Consider the following 20,787-nt stretch of genomic DNA (forward strand, 5'->3'; position numbering starts at 1 on the left):
TTAAATAAGTAACTGTTAACGACTCAAAGTAAAAAATTAAAATATTGCACACAAACATCAGTTTACCGACCTGTTCGGATCAAGCGGAAATCTGGCCAAAAATACGCCAGTAGTTAGGCTTCTTACACACCCACTACAAACTTCACATTTCCTTAAAGATTTGGTTCCCATTTAAATAACAGCTAAAGTAATTTTACCAAAATTACAATAAAAAATAACCACGTATTAACACGTTCACGACAATTCAAATGACGTTTGACGTTTTACTACCAATCATACCAACCTAAAGAAAAGTAAGTATAATACGTCTATGTTAAAAGCAAGTATGGTATGTGCCACCAAAATGCAACAGCAGTCATTTTAATTCGATAAGATTATTTCTATGCCTCAATGTTGGTAACAAGTACGTTCTTAAATTATCAAAGTATGGGGTGTCGATGGGCTGGTGCCTCGTTGGTACCGCGTCATGTTGTATTTCATATTTAATATTCCTTCTCAACCCTTGAGTAACTATTTCTTATTCTAATAAAATATACTAATATTACAGAACTACTCTGTTACATTAGTCGGTCAGCGTCGTGAATTTAGATTAACAGTAATCGGCGCCTCAAAAATTCCTATGACAAGACACTTCACAGATTATTATATTATTTTGATGATATAAAATAATTGTACTGCAAAATGACTACACCAGGAACCTCGGTAAGAGTATAATTAGTATAAGTGAGGTAATAATTGTATTTAATCCTGATGTACTCGTACCTCCAATGTGTACCTGCCACGAACATTTTAAATCACCTTTGATTGCGCTAGTTCACATAAAATAAATCCGTACACGGCGGGATAAAGTTGATAACTCGAGATATTCTACCGAAGAAATTTGAACTTAAAATTAAATCACATAAGGTTCAAATTTCTTAAATTTTTTCCCGACAGATATCAACTTCTTCCCGCCGTGTACGGAAATAACCATTTGGATATATTAATTTAACCCAAAGGTTGTGGATAGTCCAACAAAACTAGTATTGTAGTGTATGCAGTCTACTGCATCACGCATGTTCAAACAGTGTATGTTTGAATTGTTTTCTTTATCAATAAAAGGTGAATTATTGTCTGTTGTAAAAACAATAAATAGTTCTTGTATTGTATTTTTTACTTTAACTACAATGTGCAATTTGTCATTGGCAAAATCCCTCCTGCCAAAACAAGAGAGGAAAGCCATTAAAAAAGAAATGTGCAATTTTTATTAGGCAGTGAATCTGGTGGTATTTTTTCATGCAAGCTTGTGTATCAGTTTATCCCTTTGTGTGGCAAATTCTCATAGCGTCAACAACCTCGGCTATGAATAACATGTACCATTCTTGGCTATGGTGTATTGAATAAAACCAAATTAAATATTGTATGTTGTGGTAGTTTAATTGTAAAATTAGAAGCAACCTAAAACACAGCTGGGTTTTACTGCAACAGAAAGAGACAGAATGAGAGTATTAATTTTCAGCAGGCGTCACCAGCTGTGCAAGAGTTTAAAATTCGAGTCCCAAAGAATGTGAAAAAGAAACATCATGTGATGCGTTTTAACGCCACACTGAATGTAGACTTTGCGAAATGGACTCAAGTCAAGATGGAGAGGGAGAACAACATCAAGGAGTTCAAAGGATTAGATGAAGATATGCCCAAGTAAGTTCATGGTTCATTGTGACATATCTCCTTTAGTCTCAGGTTGAACTGTAGCTTAAAGATTAACCCTTTTTAACCGACTTCCAAATCTCAAAAGGAGGAGGGTATCAATTCGGTTGTATGTTTTTTTTGTATTATGTACCATGTTAACACAACATAAAATTATATTTTTCTCCATATAAACATTGTCTTTTTCATTCATTGGTTTGTACATGTTCCATGTATGTGTTCTCAGAAATTCAAAATATTACACAAGTAAACAAGATCAATGAGGCTAATTCCATCATAGGGACTATTCTATCCCCTAGCGTTTTTCTTAAACAACTAAGGACATTGGTAATTTCGTAGACAAAGCAGTGATTGCGTTTATTATTATTATTATTGTGTAAGCAGCAGAGGCGTAGCTAGAGGATATGGCGCCCGGGGCAGGCACCAAATTTGCGCCCCCCCCTCCCCCCCAAACGAAATGAACTAACGAAAGAGTTACTTTTTTACTTATTACTTACAGTTTACTTTTAATTGAGACAAAAAAGTGTTTTTAGTACATCAGTGGCTAACAAGCTTACGACCCACCTGATGGTCCGCGGTCACATGCGCGTTGCCGACCATTTTAAAACTTATACACTTATTTTTTGGAGATCTCCTTAGACTTATTATTTTTTTTTTTTTATTATGCATGGGTTTACTCATGGCCACAGACTAGCCGAGGCGTAGACGTGGCCTACGATGGAGCGAGCTCGCCCAGAAGGTGCCTGTTCACTCTTGATTTGAAGGTTGCCGGGTTATAAGAGCACGGAAATATAGACGCCGGCAAGGAATTCCACTCCTTGGCAGTGCGCATAAGGAAAGTAGAAGCAAAGCGCTTCGTGCGAATTGGCGGAATATCTACCAAGTAAGGATGGAAACCGGCCGTGCGTCTAAAAGTCCGATGGTAAAATGGGGACGGTGGAATGAGCTCGTGTAGCTCTTGGGCACATTCCCCGAAGTGCAACCTGTAGAATACCGACAGGCTGGCGACTTTCCGCCGATGGGCCAAAGTCTGAAGCTTAGCCGTTAGCTTCTTGTCGCCAATCATCCTCCTGGCTCTGCGCTCCACTGAGTCCAAAGCGGCGAGTTGGTATTTAGCTGAGCCATCCCACAGGTGGCTGCAATACTCCATACACGACCGGACTTGAGCTTTGTAAAGTGTTAGAAGCTGTCCAGGTGTGAAGTATCGCTTCACCTTATTTAGGACGCCCAGCTTTCTGGCCGCAGTTTGTGCTTTAGACTCAATGAAGCTGCCGAAGCCGAGGACTGAACTCAGCTCCATGCCGAGGAGTTCCAGGCTGTCGGTAATAGGTACAGATGCACCCCGGAAAGAAGGAGTCAGGTCGAATGGACTCCGTTTTGCGGAAAATAGACACGCCTGCGTTTTGGAGGCATTGAACGTGACCAGATTGTCATCACCCCACTGGGAAACGAGACTAAGGGTCAAGTTCATTCGCTCAACCATGGCCTCTCTCTGTGAACGTATATCCTCCCTGCTGTCCCCTGCACTAGCCAAATATCTCTCAACAACCGTACTGTCATCTGCATAACCTACAATGCTGGGTTGCAGCATGTCGTTAATGTGGAGCAGGAAAAGGGTTGCGGAGAGACAAACTTAAAGGTTCAATATCGCTTGTGAGTTTGGGATCGTAGACTATTCACAGGTACAGCGCGCCTTTGGACTGATTTGAAGGGTCCAAGGTGGCATCCAGATGCTCCTGCCCAAAGGTGACAGCAGTACTCAATAAATGGGATCTGTCTACCCCAGAGTAAAGTATCGCCTCCCTTTATTGAGCACACCGAGTTTTTTTTTGGATACGAGCGCAGCCTACCCAGCAAGGTGGCTACGAAATTATTGGACGTCACTGATGGAGATCTCAACACCGAGGCTCCCAATACTCCCTGACATGGGAAGGCTTGTGCCTTGAAAAATGAGGTTTTCTTAGCCCTAAACGCGCAAAATTGAGTCTTGGTGGGATTGAATTGGACTAGATTGTCCCGATCCCACATCGAAACCTGACACAGGTTTTTCACGACATTCTAGTATCACAGAACGAGCGATGTTATCACGGCATGTCTTATACAGGGTGGTCCAAACCTTGACGTCCATATTTTTTTTAAATTTCTCACGCTGTGGGCTATCAGAATATGTACGTTAGCCGACGTTTCGTAGTTTTCGAATTATGATTTTTATTACTTTTAACGTTTGTTAAGAAATTCTGGGGTGAAGATTTAATTTAAAAAAAAACTATTGAACTTTATTGTTTCTTTTTGTAACATAATCCTTGACCAACGGCGCAGTTGCTAAAACAACAGCATCCTCACTTGGCTGAGTTGAGCTGAGTTCAAGCTTAGATGTTGCCCTTACCTAAATAAATAAAAAATAAATAATGATAAAATACAAGCGATTTCAAGGACTTTTTGTTATTTTAGAAACTGCTAGACCCTAAGTTTTTTTAAAAGGTCAAAAAAGTGATACTTAATAGTCCTAATTTTTCAGAGTCGCCGGTCAAAGGAACTGAGGTGGAAAGCTTCCAAATTAGTAATTCATTAAAAAAGTCCTCTTTTGTTATTTCTACTATTATTTTATGGTGTCACTTCCCCATCGCTATTTCATGTTATATGTGCAAATAGACTAGACAAAAATATTCAAAATCGCTCTCCTTCTTGATGCGACTGGCAAATCATATTACTTTTTGGCAACCGGGTTTTTTAACCTAATTAGACCCTGCTGAATCCGAATTTGCCGGTTGCTCGATCGAAATCTTGACCGGAAGTGAGATATTTGACATTAAAGGTCCCTTTTTTTCGTTTTTCGTAAATAACTCTTAAACGTTGGCGCATAGCAAAAAATGTTCTATTACATAAGTAATTTACATAAAATTGCCTACAAGAAAGATTCAGTACAATTTTTCGCTAGGATCAATATTCAAAGAGATTTCAACGCGGGAAATTTAATTATAATCACTTCTAAGGTCCCGTTTTTTAGGTTTTCGTAAATAACTCATAAACGGTGGCCAATATCAAAAAATGTTGTTAGACTTTAATAATCTACACAAAATTTTGAATAAAAAAGATTCAGTACACTTTTCGCAGGGATCAATATTTAAAAAGATAATAAAGAGGGAAAGTTAATTATAATAAATTCTAAGGTTCCTTGTTTTTATTTTTTCGTTAATAATTTGAAATGGATGACTCATAGCAAAAAAAATCTTATACATAAATAATAAACGTAAAATTTTCTACAAGAAACATTAAGAACACTTTTCGCTAGGATCAATATTTAAAAAGACAAAGCAGCGGGTAAGTTAATTATAATCAATTTTAAAGTCCCTTTTTAGTTTTTTGTAAATAACTCGTAAATGGTGTCCCATAGCAAAATAGGTTTTTAATAACAAATTATCAACATAAAATTTCCTCCAAAAAACATCTAGAACACTTTTCTCTAGGATCAATATTTCAAGCGATATTAAGAGAAGAAAGTTAATTACAATCAGTTCACAGGTCACTTTTTTTTAGTTTTTCGTAAATAACTCGTAAACGGTGGCCCGTTGCAAAACAATATTCTACATAAATACTAAACATAAAATTGTCCACAAAAAAGGTTCTGTACACTTTTTCGCTACGATCAATATTTAAAGAGGTATTAAAGGGGGTAAGTTAATTATATTCAATTTCCAGGTCCCTATTTTTAGGTTTTCGTCTATATAGGTAAGGAACTATTTTATTTTATTTTATTTTAAAAATGTAGACCCAGTAGTTTCGGAGATAAAGGCCAGACCATGCCCCCGATGGTAATTTTTTGTATTTTAATGTTTTATTTTGGGGGGAGGGGCTTTATCTCCGAAACGATTGGGTCTAAAATTTTAGAATTATGCAGTCAAGCGCGAGTCGGGCATTACTTAGTGTTTGAACCAATCCCGACAGGTTTTTTAAACTCGCGTTTCACATATACAAAATACATTGTTAAAAATTGGGTAATGTACGGAACCCTTGCAACGCGAGTCCGACTCGCGCTTGGCCGGTTTATTTTCATTTTGAGGTACGGAACCCTAAAAAGAGAAAAGTGTTCCATATGTTTTTCGTAGAAAATTTTATATCGATTATTTATTTACAAGAACATTAATAGGCCAAGCAATAAGAAGTTATAGAGGGAAATGCTAGGAACACAATTTTTGACTACGTAACTTTGTTTGGACTAGTTAGGAGGTGAACATATCAAAAGTCCCCGGCCGTAGCCCGGGTGCTGGGGGGTAGAGGGGGGAAAGAAGGTCTCATTTTTCGGCTTTTCACTTATATCTTGGAAATTTTGCATCTTAGCGACATGACTACTAAGACAAACCAAAAGCTGATAAAATTTGTTACAAGTTTTATTCAGACAAGTTTTTCGATATCTTGAATAGTTTTTGAGATATCCGCTCTTGAAAGTTTATTTAGGGCTTTAAATTTTATCTTGATATCTACATTAGTGACGCTGCTAGACCGTGTTTGGTATCATTTTCGTATAAATCGGGAGTGCTGAATTCAGTTTTGGTATCACATTGACACCATTCCTAAGAAAAAACATATAAACTTTAAACAAATACCTTTTTTTTTTTAATTCCTCTTCACGCTTAAACCGCTCAACCGATTTAATTGAAATTTGGTATACAGATATTTCGAGTCCCAAGACAGGACATAAGATACTTTTTATCTCAATAATCATCCTTTAAAGTTGTGAAATGGAGTATGGGGGGAATTCAACTTCGTCGACGAAACTGAATTCCTGAGGTTAATACTGCTCAAGGTAAGGTTTGAAGTCATGTTTGGTATCACTTTCATCTAAATCACAGATGTATTCCGTCCTAAATTTCATCTAAACCGGTTCAGCGGTTATTGACTCCCCATACAAACTTCCACCCCACTTTTCACACCCTCAAAAGATGCTTTTGGTTATAAAAACTATCCTATGTCATGTGTCGAGATTTAAACTATTTCTATACCAAATTTCAACGAAATTGGTTCAGCGGTTTAAGCGTGAAGAGGGATTTAAAAAAATATTTATTTTTAAATTTTGGTTTTACTTCGTAATTTTGTCAATGTGATACCATAAATGAATTCAGCACCCCCGATTTATACGAAAATGATACCAAACATGGCCTAACAGCTTCACTGACGTAGATATCAAGATAAAATTAAAATCCCTAAATAAACTTTCAAGAGCGGGTATCTCAAAAACTATTCATGATATCGAAAAACTTGACAGGATAAAACTTGTAACTAATTTTATCAGCTTTCGGTTTGTCTTAGTAGTCATGTCGCTAAGACGCAAAGTTTCCAAGATATCAATGAAAAACCGAAAAATTCGACCTTCTTACCCCCCTCTACCCCCCAGCAGCGGGGCTAAAGCCGGGGACTTTTGATATGTTCACCTCCTAACTAGTCCAAACAAAGTTACGGAGTCAAAAATTGTGTTCCTAGCATTTCCCTCTACAACGTTTTTTGAGCATTCATTTCTTGACCTATAAGACCTTATTTTGCTATGAGCCTTATTTTACGAGTCATTTACGAAAACCTAAAAATAGGGACCTGAAAATTGATTATAATTAACTTACCCCCCTTTAATACCTCTTTGAATATCGATCGTAGCAAAAAAGTGTACAGAACCTTTTTTGTGGACAATTTTATGTTTAGTATTTATGTAGAATATTGTTTTGCAACGGGCCACCGTTTACAAGTTATTTACGAAACTCTAAAAACAAGTGACCTGTGAACTGATTGTAATTAACTTTCTTCCTTTAATATCGCTTGAAATATTGATCCTAGAGAAAAGTGTTCCAGATGTTTTTTGGAGGAAATTTTATGTTGATAATTTGTTATTAAAAACCTATTTTGCTATGGGACACCATTTACGAGTTATTTACAAAAAACTAAAAAGGGACTTTAAAATTGATTATAATTAACTTACCCGCTGCTTTGTCTTTTTAAATATTGATCCCAGCGAAAAGTGTTCTACATGTTTCTTGTAGAAAATTTTACGTTTATTATTTATGTATAAGATTTTTTTTGCTATGAGTCATACTTTTCAAATTATTGACGAAAAAATAAAAACAAGGAACCTTAGAATTTATTATAATTAACTTTCCCTCTTTATTATCTTTTTAAATATTGATCCCTGCGAAAAGTGTACTGAATCTTTTTTATTCAAAATTTTGTGTAGATTATTAAAGTCTAACAACATTTTTTGATATTGGCCACCGTTTATGAGTTATTTACGAAAACCTAAAAAACGGGACCTTAGAAGTGATTATAATTAAATTTCCCGCGTTGAAATCTCTTTGAATATTGATCCTAGCGAAAAATTATACTGAATGTTTCTTGTAGGTAATTTTATGCAGATTACTTATGTAATAGAACATTTTTTGCTATGCGCCACCGTTTAAGAGTTATTTACGAAAAACGAAAAAAAGGGACCTTTAATGTCAAATATCTCACTTCCGGTCAAGAATTCGATCAAGCAACCGGCAAATTCGGATTCAGCGGGGTCTAATTAGGTTAAAAAACCCGGTTGCCAAAAAGTAATATGCTTTGCCAGTCGAAATCGTTTTTATGAAAAATATGACCAGTCTAAAATACCACGAACATGTATTAGAAGACATAAAAGCAAAGCAAAGCTTCACCCCGGAATTTCTTAACAAAAGTTAAAAGTTAAACTCGTAAACTACGAAAAATCGGCTAATCATGGGGTATATATATTCTGATAACCCACGACGACGATACTAAAAAAAATTTTTGGACATCAAGGTTTGGACCATCCTGTATACAGGTTGGCTAAAAAATAACTGCATTTTCCTTGCCAGGGAGATTTTGGGATTACACCTACTGAGCAAGTCGCGAAAAAAAAATTTGGCTGTGTCCTACATTTTGGCTGGTCCATTTTCTAAGCGAGGTATTTTGCCCATTTTGGCGCCCCCCCCTTGGACGGCGCCCGGGGCACGTGCCCCCTCCAACCCCCCCCTAGTTACGCCTCTGGTAAGCAGGCAGGCAGTTGTGACAACTGATATTGCCTGTATCCAGTAATCATTAATAGTTATCGTTGACAAGTAGATGTATTGATGTGTCTGTCTAATTTATTTTTAAATTGGTTCACATTTTGTGCTGAAACCACATCTTCGGGGAGTTTGTTCCAAGCCCTCACTACTCGGTTGCTCAGAAAGTGTTTGTATGGGTTACTGTGGGACCTATGCCTTTCTAACTTTAAGTGATGACCTCTCAGACGGGTGTTGTTGTTGCGCTTGAACATCTCATGAAAATCCTTGAGGTCATAGTGCCCAGACAGTATTTTGTATGTTTCTATTAGGTCTCCACGTTCTCTGCGGTGCTTAAGAGTAGTGAGCTTCAGTTCCTTCAGTCTCTCCTCATACGGCTTGTTCTTAAGTTGCCTTGGTAGTTTTGTGAAACTCCGTTGAACCTTCTCCAGCATATCTATGTCCTTGGCAAAGTAAGGACTCCAGGCTTGAAAAGCATATTCCAGTATGGGTCTGACATAGGTTTTGTAAATTTTTAACATCATTTCTGGTGTCAAGGTTTTGAAAGCTTTTCTAATGAGGTAAATCAGGCTTCTGGCTTTCTTTACCATTGTAGAGATGTGCTCTTCCCACTTTAGATCCTCTGAGATCTTAACGCCTAGGTCAGTTTGTGTTTTTACAGCCGTTAGTGGAGTGCCATCCAAGTTGTAAGTTAGGCGGGGGTTCCGATTTCCTATGTGAAGTATAGTACATTTGGCAGAATTCAGATTGATTAGCCATTCTTTAGACCAGCTTGCTAATGCATTCAGATCATCTTGTAGATGGCTGTAATCTACGAGTGGGTTAGCAAATAACTTGGTGTCATCCGCAAAAGTACTAATACTGCATTTTAGGCGACGCGGCAGGTCAACTGTATATAGTATGTAAAGCACGGGGCCCAAAACTGAACCCTGTGGTACTCCACTGTGTATCTCTCGTTGCCGTGACTTGGTTTCACCAACTCTAACTTTAAAGGTTCTAGTTTCAGCAATCGAAAGCAAATGGATTTTTTCCTACAATTGAATATACGCTTGTGGACGTTATAGCCCCTATGACGGAATTAGCTATATTGACCTTACAAACATTCACAGTGACATCATATAGTGATATAAAAAATACATAGCAACATTCGTAAATACCAAGCCAAGCCAGCCAGCCAAGTTCTGATATAACCCTTCTTTGCATGGTGATGGATATTTCCATCATAACATTGTCCTATGAAATAAAGGTGCTTTCGGAGGTGATTGATATTTATTTTTAAGACTGTCATGTTTCAACAACATTACAGCGTGAAATTGAACGTAGTGGTAATAAAATAAATAAACCGAATTTTTACATTTCAATTTTTTATTCGCGGGGTCGCCGTTTCGCGCCATTTACGAAAACTGTTGACCTTGTATTCTGTATTTTGAACGATAGTACTGCGAAAATATTGATATTTGCGGAATAATTAATGTGTATCAGGTATGTAAATTAATATTATGTTACTTTGTGTGCATACATTTTCGAAATTGGAACATAAAGTAACTCGAAAATATGTGATGGAAATTTTCATCATTATGCAACAACTTCACTCGTAAAGTATGGCGAATGCTAATACGCTTCATACAAGGGTTATACTACAGTTTCGTGCAATAAGTATCGTTGTCTTAAAAAAATAATAACTGTTTCCTGAAATATCACATAGAATAAATATTTTGTAACTCTCGTATAAAATAAATAAAAATAATTACATCAAAACTGTTTATTTTATTTAGTACCTACGTACTACGCTTAAGGTCAGAGTTTGCATAGTGATGGAAATTTCCATCATATTAAAAAATACACATATTTCGTAAATCTTACCTTACATGTTTTTTTTTAACATTTTTACTGTAATGTGGAGGTCAACTAATATTATCCTGATTTATTTCAAAAATAAATAAAAAATCATGCATCATCATCATTAACTTAAGAGGTATTCTCTTGTCGGTGGAGTATCTTCCAGCTTTCCCTATCCTGCGCCAGCTCTTTGACTTTTTGGTACGACACGACCCCCACTTTTTCTTTCACTTGCTCCAAAAAGCTGCGTCTGGGTTTTCCTCGTCCCCGCTTGTGTCTTATCCGCCCCTCCAGGATAGTTTTAAAGAAGTGGTCGTGTCGTATTAAGTGTCCAATCATTTTTCCGCGTCTATTTTCGATGGTGTTCAGGATAGCTCTCCTATCATTCACTCTTCTTAGCACCTCCTCATTCGTTATCTTGTCTCTCCAACTAATGCCTTCCATACGCCTCCAGCACCACATTTCAATCATGCTTCCATTCTCTTTCTATCTCTTAGGGTCATTGTCCACGTTTCACTTCCATATAGGGCTATACTCCAGATGTACACCATAATCAGTAGCTTCTTGCTTCTACATGACAAACGGGATTTCAGTAGTTGTTTCTTTTGGCTGTAAGCTTTTTTTGCCATAGCAATCCTTGCAACGAAGTCTGGTGTGCACCTGGAGTCCCTGGTAATTAAGCTGCCTAAATATTTAAAACTTTCAACCTGTTGAATTGGGGAAAAAATCATGCAAAGAAGGGATAATGTAATTCCTATTGGAAGCTGTCTGTATTTGTGGTTAATAGACTATTTTACACTCATAATCACAAAATCAATATCATTAGCTGAAATGTTTATCTGCAGATTCGGCGCGGGCTCCGAGTATGGGCGAGACATTCGTGAAGAAGCTCGCCGTAAGAAGTTCGGGATCATCTCTCGAAAATACAAGCCTGAAGATCAACCATGGATACTGAAAGTGGGAGGAAAAACAGGAAAAAAGTCCGTTACACAATAAGCACATGAAAATATCAGTGATTTCAAATTTCAGAGTTCTTAAGGTTCTTGTCCAAATGTTTATATTTAAGGTCGAAAGCACTAAAATGACCTATGCACGGCTCAAGCCTTTAACCCCTCGGGGGTCTATTTTGACCCCGAAGTCATAAACCAAAATATGATAGAGCCTCGTCACTGTCCTAATGGTTGGTCGTGTGATGTGTGCGCAGGTTCAAGGGCATCCGCGAGGGTGGCGTGTCGGAGAACGCCGCCTACTACGTGTTCACGCACGCCGCAGACTCCGCCATCGACGCCTACCCGTTGCAGGAGTGGTGAGTGCGCATTCCCCATTCCCCAACCCGCTTTTAAATAATATGCTTGAAGATAAAGTTATTTTTCCTCTCAAAAGGTATGCCTTCTTTGACAACTTTTATTTCCCTAAGGGTTTATGTGAACGGATGTTTGATTAAAAAAAAACCTGTGTTTTTTTAACAGGTATAACTTTCAACCTATTCAAAGATACAAAGCCTTGTCAGCGGAAGAAGCCGAACAGGAATTTGGAAGGTGAGTACTGAGGAGCAGGACAAACAGGCAGACACATGATAAACAGCTAAGGCTTCAGATGAAACTTTCTCAAATTGAATGTGACAGTAAATTTACACAGATTATACAGTACTTCGTACAATAAAAATGTTTCTTCTACATATAATTAAAAAGTAATCATGAGTAAATATTGCGTAATAATTTTTTAGGCATTGAAAATTTATTTTGCATTCGTACGCGAGGCTATCCTTCGGAACAGAATCTTGAGGACATTTATTTTTATTAGCCTATGTTTGTGTCCCACTCCTGGGCAAAGGCCTCCCCTCTCCCTTTCCAATCCTCCCTGTGCTGAGCAAAATCCCGCCAATCCCACTGGAAATAATCCAGATCGTACCGCCATCTCTTTCTCGGTCTGCCTCTGCCTCGACTACCCTGGGGATACCTACCTTGAGGGCAGTTGCCTCGTAATTTTGTTGTATGATCTCTGTACAGCCGCGTTATGAAATAGTTGAAATACTTAATGTATATTTCAGACGCAACAAAGTGATAAACTACTTTTCACTAATGTTCCGCAAGCGCATGCGCGGCGACGACGCGGCCGACGACGGCGACGACCCCGACGACAAGAAGACTAAAGGCGCCAAGGCCAAGAAAGGTGTGTACACTACGGCACAAGCGCAGCAGAGTGCGCTCAGCCTGCGACACTAGCTCCATGGAGCTAAGCTGCCTACACTCACCTGCTACGATTGCTACAGATTATCTACCTATTATGATAACATCTGGTCTAAGCTTATCCACCCTGCTATAGCTCGTTTTTTTGCATTAGAAAGAACTTGAAAGAAGGTAAGCGATCTTGACATGTCTTTTAAAATGTATCTATTATGAAAGCAGAATAATATAAATGATCGTATTAGATTCATAATTGTTACATATTTGCCATAATTTATTTTTCATATGTGTTTTTCAATTAAAAATCAAATCAATATTGTTTACCTTATTTCTAAATCTCTAATGCTAAAAAAAGGAACTATAGTCGCGAACATCTTCGGTGCAACCTAGCGAGCTATAAAATTTTCATCGCCAATGTCGTTATTGCGGATGATTCCAGAGATTTACAGAATGTTGCCGTACCGCTTAGGACATAAGTAAACAAACCAAAATCTATTGATTGATAATAATAATTGATTATGCAGCTGGTTGTTGCAATAGCTACTGGGATCCGTTTTACTTCGTTTTATGGGTGTGAAATAGGCGGCTTTATTTTTTCAAAAGCTCGCATTTTGTCTAACAATTGCGTCTTCTGCAAGGATTTTCTGGGTACACCAACTCATATATAATTTTAAATCGTTTCAGAGTTAAAAATATCCGATATGGATGAATGGATCGATTCCGACGATGATTCCTCCGGCTCTGAGGCTGCAGAAAAAGACAATGACAGTGACTCTGGCACCAAGAAGAAACCAAATAAAAAAGGTAAACGCGATACCAGTGTGCATTTCTCACCCTAACCCTGTCGCTCTAGGTATAATGTATAGGTCTCTTTCTTCATGCCGACATCGCGAACTATACTATAAACTAAAATAAGACAGAAGACCATATTAACCCACATAATGACATAATTGTTAGATGTCCATGGCGCTCAAAACTTTAACCTAATATGTTCCATAGTTAATTTATCAGGAGTGAGTTCACAGAAATGATAATGACAAATTGAATTACATTTTGGTCCTCTAACGATCTAATTTGTTCCGCTCTAAATGATCACTTGATTTCTATAGACCGACCGCTTAAATGAGCCGCACGCCTGCCTTCCCCGCCACCCTTAAGGCCCATTTACATGGTGCGAGTTTCTCGCACGTTTTGGGGCGAGAAATCGTATGACATTATCGTATGCAATAATCGTCAGGCGATTATCGAATAAAAATGTTTACACTCATGCGGGAAATAAAAACTCGCCTACGATTATGTCATGCGATACTCGAATGGCGATTATCGCTAGGCGAAATAGTTTACACGGGGAGCTGCGTTCTAGGGAGATATTTGTATACGATTTCTCGACTTGTCTAAACTGGTTCTCGTATGACATATTTTCACGCACGTTTCGTACGAGTTTTACCTGTCAACTTACGTGATTAGTTACTAATCTTTTCACTATACTGTCAATATTCTTAGTAAACATTTCTTGTTTCTCTCATTATTTTTAATTTTAATATATTTTAAGTTGCATTTACGAGTATTTTAATATTGGCTCTTAGCTGAAGTAACGTGACGTTGCTTTTAAGAAAAAATAAGGTGCCGGGAAACGACAACATATAATTTATACCTACACGGTGTTTCTGTGATATCTGATATCTGACTAGACTCTGAGGGGTGAATACATATGTAGGTCATACAAAAGAACTTTTACCTACTCCATGGTAGGTAGGTAGGTTGTCATAAATTTCGAAGAGTCATAATACGTCAATGTTTTCTATGGAACAAGCAAATTTGTTTCCGCAATTTCGGGGTTGGCTCCACACTCCACAGTAAAAGCTGTTCAGTATGACCTACATAATTCACCCCTCAGAGTACCTATGGTCAAACATCACAAAATACACTGTATGAAAAGAAAATATTGATGTGCGTTTTGGCTATTAATAAAACATTTTAAATGTCCCAAAAAACGCATAAAATTGGGACACCAACAAATATGAACCCGAAAATCCCGAAATGCGATTCTCGCATTAAAATTTTGTTTACACGGAGACATCCAATCAGCAAAGGCGAGGCGATTATCGCTCCTTCTAGTACGATATCGTATGTTTAGTTTACATGATACTATATTTTTTCTCGTGCTACGATAATCGTGCGTTCGAGCCGAGAAAATCGCACCATGTAAATGGGCCTTTAATCGCCCTACCCCGTCGCCCACGTACCGCGCAGGCGAGGACTCATTTAAGCGGTCGGTCTATAAATGTGATTGTGAATGAATGATTTGAACAGGACCGGTGAAGAAGAAGAAGAAGGTGGACGACGAAGCGTTCGAGGAGAGCGACGACGGCGACGAGGAGGGCCGCGAGCGCGACTACATCTCCGACTCCTCCGACAGGTGCATATACATACATACATGGTTAACACGCCAGTTAATTACTCTAAACGGACCCGAGACCTCTAGCTTCGTAGACGCGGTCACTACCGACTAAGCTAGGAGGTCGTTAAATTGTATCCTTTCACTTACACGAGATATTCAGACTATATCTGATTACTGAATTTACTTATGGACATACTGTTTTATTTGATTATCTGCAGTGAAACAGACCACGAGGCGAAGGCGAACAAAGAACTCAAGGGCGTCGCAGAAGAAGACGCGCTCAGGCAAGACGCTTTTTATATTTTATCCCTCACTTGGGCCAGTATTTTGCTGAAAGACTACATTTTTCACAAAGCTTTTAAAGGTGCCTATTTATGTTCCACCCGTCTTCCTTTTCTCGTACAGTCAAGTGTAAAAATATGGGTGTAGATAACTTACTCAAGAATATGTACCATAGTTCTTAATTCGATGGCATAAGAGCTTTTAAAATGGCATTCTATAGAACTTGCTAACTATGTAAACAAACCGCCATATTGAATATGGCGGCATATTGAAACTGTCACTGAATAATGATTTCAGTATGGCGATTTGTTTACATATTTAGCAGGTTCCATAGAATGACACTTTAGACATATTTTTAAGTTGATTTGTGCACCCATATTTTTACAGTTGACTGCACCAAAGAGAATTAAGTAGATGCTTTCCATTGCCTATGACTGTCCATAAAATGTTGGCTTATCCTTATTTGTAAAACGGAGTGGATTAGTCCCTATGTGTGATATGGGTAACCGGCGAGTGATCGCGTAGATATCGCGGTGTGGTAGTAGGTAGGTGTTGTCTGATGTGCATAATGCGGTGCAGGAAGCTGCTGACATCTGACGAGGACAGCGAGGAGGAGCAAGAGCAGAAGGAGGCGTCGGAGCCGGAAGACGAGCCGACGCGCGAGGGCGAGGAGCGCGCCAGCAAGCTCACCAAGAAGAAGCCCGCCAGGCCCGACGAGAGGAAGGACTCCAGCAGCGAGTTCAGCTCCGACTCGGACACCGACGCGGAGGGCGCGCCCAAGAAGACCAAGAAACGCAAGGAGCCCGCCTCCGCCGCGACAACACACTCAGGTGACCGCATATCATTGCTTTCTCTTTTCTTTTTATCTGCCCCTAAATGCAGCAACAATGAGCAGCAAGAACGCAGCCCTTTACAGCGTTTGTGATAAACAGAAGATTATTACTTTGTGTCAAATAGTTTTTGACGTGATTTTTTAAGGCATGAAGTACAGTTACATAAAGCATAGTTGTGTGTCCCTGGCAGCGAGCGCGCCGGGCAGCGCCAGCACGTCTCGCTCGGGCTCGCCGGCGCCCGCGGCCGCGGCTGCTGCGGCCGCCGCCGCCGCCGCACCGCCCGCCAAGCGGCCCAAGATCGACCCTTCCTACACGTGAGTATACTTTGCCAAAATCAAAATCATATTAATAAAGAAAACTGCTAACCTTGTTACAACGCCGCGTCCCACATTATTTAGTTTTGTTTTATGAAAACATTCACCTTAGTTATTGTTGTTATTTATAACCGCACTAAATAAAATTCGTTTTATCTGATCGCGGTCTCAGGCTCAACAGGAAGATGTGAGTGTCTTGTTTTAAGCATGAAACTTATGCAGGGTGTCCATTGGCAGAGTTTCGTAAAAAATTCAAATATATTAACCAAAACTGTATACTTTTATAAAAGAAGAGGAATTGAATTTTTGTTACTCACATTTTCTACTGAGCGCTACTTGAGCGCTGGTGGCCTAGCAGTAAGAGCGTGCGACTTGCAATCCGGAGGTCGCGGGTTCAAACCCCGGCTCGTACCAATGAGTTTTTCGGAGCTTATGTACGAAATATCATTTGATATTTACCAGTCGCTTTTCGGTGAAGGAAAACATCGTGAGGAAACCTGCATACATCTGCGAAGAAATGCAAAGGTGTATGTGAAGTCCCCAATCCGCATTGGGCTAGCGTGGGGACTATAGCCCAAGCCCTCTCGCGCTCGAGAGGAGGCCTGTGCCCAGCAGTGGGACGTATATAGGCTGAGATGATGATGATGACATTTTCTACCGAGTACACTGTCGGTACTCTTTTTTGCACACATCTCTTTATTGCACAATAAAAATACAGCTTCAGAAATAACTATCGATAAAGATTGAGGTAGTCAACATACCGGTCTCACCACTAAAGAGCGATCAATGACTTTGCCAAGTCATTGATTCCCTTTAGTGTCCTTGGCAGCGTTTAGACAGTTCCAATTTTAACGGTACTTAACTGTGCTCCTTACAATCCTGTTCGCTAATACGGCATTGTACTGAAAGTATGTGAGAGAGGAGTAGAGAGTGACTAGTGAGTTTGTTGTCAGCGAGTGCGGCGTGACGGAGGAGGCGGTGCGGCGCTACCTGGCGCGCAAGCCCATGACCACCACGGAGCTGCTCACCAAGTTCAAGTCCAAGCTCACCGGCGTCAGCTCCGAGCGCCTGCTCGAGACCATGACGCAGATCCTCAAGCGCATCAACCCGGTCAAGCAGAACATCAACGGCAAGATGTATTTAAGTATCAAAAACAACTAACTTGCTAATGACTCATAGTAAATGTAAGAATGATTGCGCTCGTGGTTGCGTCTGGATGCCACTCGCAGAATTTTCAAATGTGGAGCAGTATCAGCGCCATCTAGTAACTGTTAAGAGGCCCACTGATTACTAGTTCGCCACAGAGCATTTCGAACAGTCGTTCGGAGCTCAAATTTGGCGTTTACCTAACAGGTTGATATCGTCCGACGGACTGGTAATCAGCGGGCCCCTTTAGTTAGGGCCACCTCTCGCTAGCGTCCCCCGTGCGTTGGCGTCTAGCTAGTCTACTGTATGGCTGCAGGTAGACGCAACGTTGGTGTAACTGCGCAGCGACACCATTTTCCATCGCGCTGACTAGACGCCGACGCTCAAAAGACGCTAGTTTGGGATGGATCTAATTATCACCGAAAATTAGATATTTATTTGGCTTTTTAATTTGAACTACAAGTCAGCACGTCAATAGACGTCTTGTATGTATACATATAAAATTAAAAGCCGTCAGTTTTGTAGTCATCATGTACATACGGTTTATTTTTATATAGTATTAAGTTAGTATGTAATTGATGGTTCGAGAGACTCGAGGAACACTCATAGCACTGAAAGGATCCGATACAGGCCTCGGAACTGGTAATTTCAACACAGTGACCATTATGAGTGCTCTCCATATAGTATTGTAACCACGGTGTAGCCGGGCTAGCTCGCCAGGGATGAGACTAACTTCAATGAGTATGTAGTAATACAAAATAAACAAACAAAACTGCGTAAAAAATATGTTGTAGTAAGTAATAAAGTGACGCCAAGATTATCTTTGGATCATTTAGCCAAGATAGATAGTAAGTAATAAAAGTAATGGTCACTGGCATTCAAACACAGCGGCTCGTTAATGAACCTCTTCATTAAAATTGAACTGCATGCTATAGCAAACGAGTACCGTTTCAGCGAACACCGCGACAGTATCTCTCGCGTGAGGTAGATTACTCGTCATTTTCTAACTGTATTTCTTAGAGTGGGACGGGAAGTCGATCGTGCGGGCGAGATACTGCCGCTCCTATCTAAGCTTAGTGACCATAGGATCTTCTCTGTGATTAGGGTCAATTTTGATTGACAAAGAAAGTGAATCAATTTATCTTGGACTTTACACCTCCATTATTGTTGGCTAACGACGGAATTGGATAACCATAGTGCATGTGTCCTAAATTATTGATCTAAGTAATTGATATTTTCAAATACATGTATTTATTACAACGTTTATTACATTGTTTTATTTCGGCCATACTAGTATTACTGAATGATGGTTGGTGGTACCCGCTCGTCAATGGCGGCTGGGGCATTTTCATGACTATATTATCACACAACTGCCGAATAAAATAAGTGTAGGTACCTATTATTTGCATGGTTAATGTTGGTATGTATGTGAGTTTCTCTATTTATTCAACCATAACTTCTGAATGTGTATATATATCATACACCACTGAATATGTATAAGGTATATAGGCGGGTGACAGTCACATGTAAGGATTGAATTTGAAAATAGCAAACAGGGAAATAAGAATAAAAACTACATATTAAGATATGAGGCATGAGAAAATAAATATAAAACTTAAAAAAATAGTGAAATAGCGTAGCTTTTTGGACCAAATACTGCACAAATCGAAGCCAACTTTGCCAATTATTTGTAACGTGTAATTACTTTCAAATGTGTCCAAAAATTAATTTTCCACGCTGTCAATTGTACATAGGTGAACCTTATACCTTTTGTAATAAGGTCTATCGAAGTATAGTTAGGAGTATTAGCCCCCCCCCCCCCACATCTAGCGTCTTTCGAGCATCGGCATCTGTCGGCGTCTGGTCAGCGCTATGGAAAATGACGTCGCTGCGCAGTTGCGCCGACGCTGCGTCGACGTTGCGTCGAGCAGCGGCCATAGAATTGTAGACGCCGACGCTCGAAAGACGCCAGATGTGGGGGGGCCCTTACTGTTTGTACTTTACCCTGACATTACCCGATATTAATTATTTTTAGCGTAAAACAATTATAGTATTTTTTTATTCTTTTCCTTTGTATTATCATCATTTTTTCTTTCATTTGTCATCATTCATTCATTAATCTCTGTCTTGTAAGTTTGGTATTTATTCCAAACAAAATGGCTCCCCAAGTGGGTTAAATTATTTTTATAGTCCCTCGATACGCTCAGGATTCTTTTTATTATAGTATTTGATTAATATTTACATTGCTCGGGCCTCTAAATTAGGTAGGTAGTCCTCGAACCGAAAAAAACTGCTCTTTTGTTACAAAAATAACTAGGTAGGTATTAATTGTACCTATAAACTTTAATGGAGTTAAGCGCCCCTTGCACCATCATACTAACCCGGGGTTTTAACCGGTTAAACCGTTAACCCAGTGTCAAATTGTACTGGTAACCATGGTAACTCCAGGTTTAACCGGCTAACCCTGGGTTAGTGAAACGTGCAAGTGGTCCTGAGGTATTTCTTAAAATGATATGAAATAAAAGAGGTTGTTCCGATCTTGAGACGTTTATTTTTGTAAATAAACTTATTGTTTGCGTTTGACAAAAATATGGTTTTATTCAGACTTAACATTATTATTAAACGTCGGTTGGATTTGCACAAAGTATGTAGGTACAACATATTAAATAAATGGAAGAACAATAATTATTATTTTAATAATATAATTACTATAATTAGTACGCCTATCTATCTAAAAATATGCAAATAAAATTAAACATTTAATGCAGTTTCAATTTAGTCGGCAGAACATTTGAGCAGGGTCGTATTAAACAACCGTCGAGTAAATTATCTGATGGTCTGCCGGGCACAGGCTGGCATTCATATCTCTCCACTCCAAGGCGACTACTTAGACTCAACCAAGTTAGACATTAACGTCATATTAATGAAAATTTTGTGATACCTTGACCTTGGTATAAATGGACTTCTTTAGAAAATGCGCAGGACCTGCATCAGAGTCTGAGGCCCTACTGCGAAACACGAATTTCATTATCTTCCTCTCTATAGATCGAATAT

General features: G+C 39.1%; 1 protein-coding gene across 1 annotated transcript; it reads left to right on the forward strand.

Annotated features, from left to right (window-relative positions):
- The first annotated feature begins 451 nt into the window (after positions 1–451).
- Positions 452–18,997, forward strand: LOC134678271 (general transcription factor IIF subunit 1). Its single transcript, XM_063536754.1, has 12 exons — positions 452–702; positions 1,499–1,677; positions 11,417–11,551; positions 11,776–11,877; positions 12,041–12,109; positions 12,622–12,743; positions 13,442–13,561; positions 15,071–15,176; positions 15,377–15,442; positions 16,020–16,270; positions 16,464–16,587; positions 17,541–18,997. Exons 1-12 carry the CDS (start codon positions 682–684, stop codon positions 17,746–17,748), a joined length of 1,503 nt encoding a protein of 500 aa, XP_063392824.1. The 5' UTR covers positions 452–681; the 3' UTR covers positions 17,749–18,997.
- The last annotated feature ends 1,790 nt before the right edge of the window (positions 18,998–20,787 follow it).

The sequence above is a fragment of the Cydia fagiglandana genome, chromosome Z (genome assembly GCF_963556715.1).
Source record: "Cydia fagiglandana chromosome Z, ilCydFagi1.1, whole genome shotgun sequence".
Taxonomy (NCBI): domain Eukaryota; kingdom Metazoa; phylum Arthropoda; class Insecta; order Lepidoptera; family Tortricidae; genus Cydia; species Cydia fagiglandana.

What these genes read in the sequence shown, in the direction of transcription:
- LOC134678271 (XM_063536754.1), top strand. Translation starts at nt 682, where the DNA reads ATGACTACACCAGGAACCTCG. An exon ending in GCCTACCCGTTGCAGGAGTG is followed by an intron (nt 11,878 to 12,040) that starts GTGAGTGCGCAT and finishes TTTTTTTAACAG; the next exon opens with GTATAACTTTCAACCTATTC. An exon ending in AAGATCGACCCTTCCTACAC is followed by an intron (nt 16,588 to 17,540) that starts GTGAGTATACTT and finishes GTTTGTTGTCAG; the next exon opens with CGAGTGCGGCGTGACGGAGG.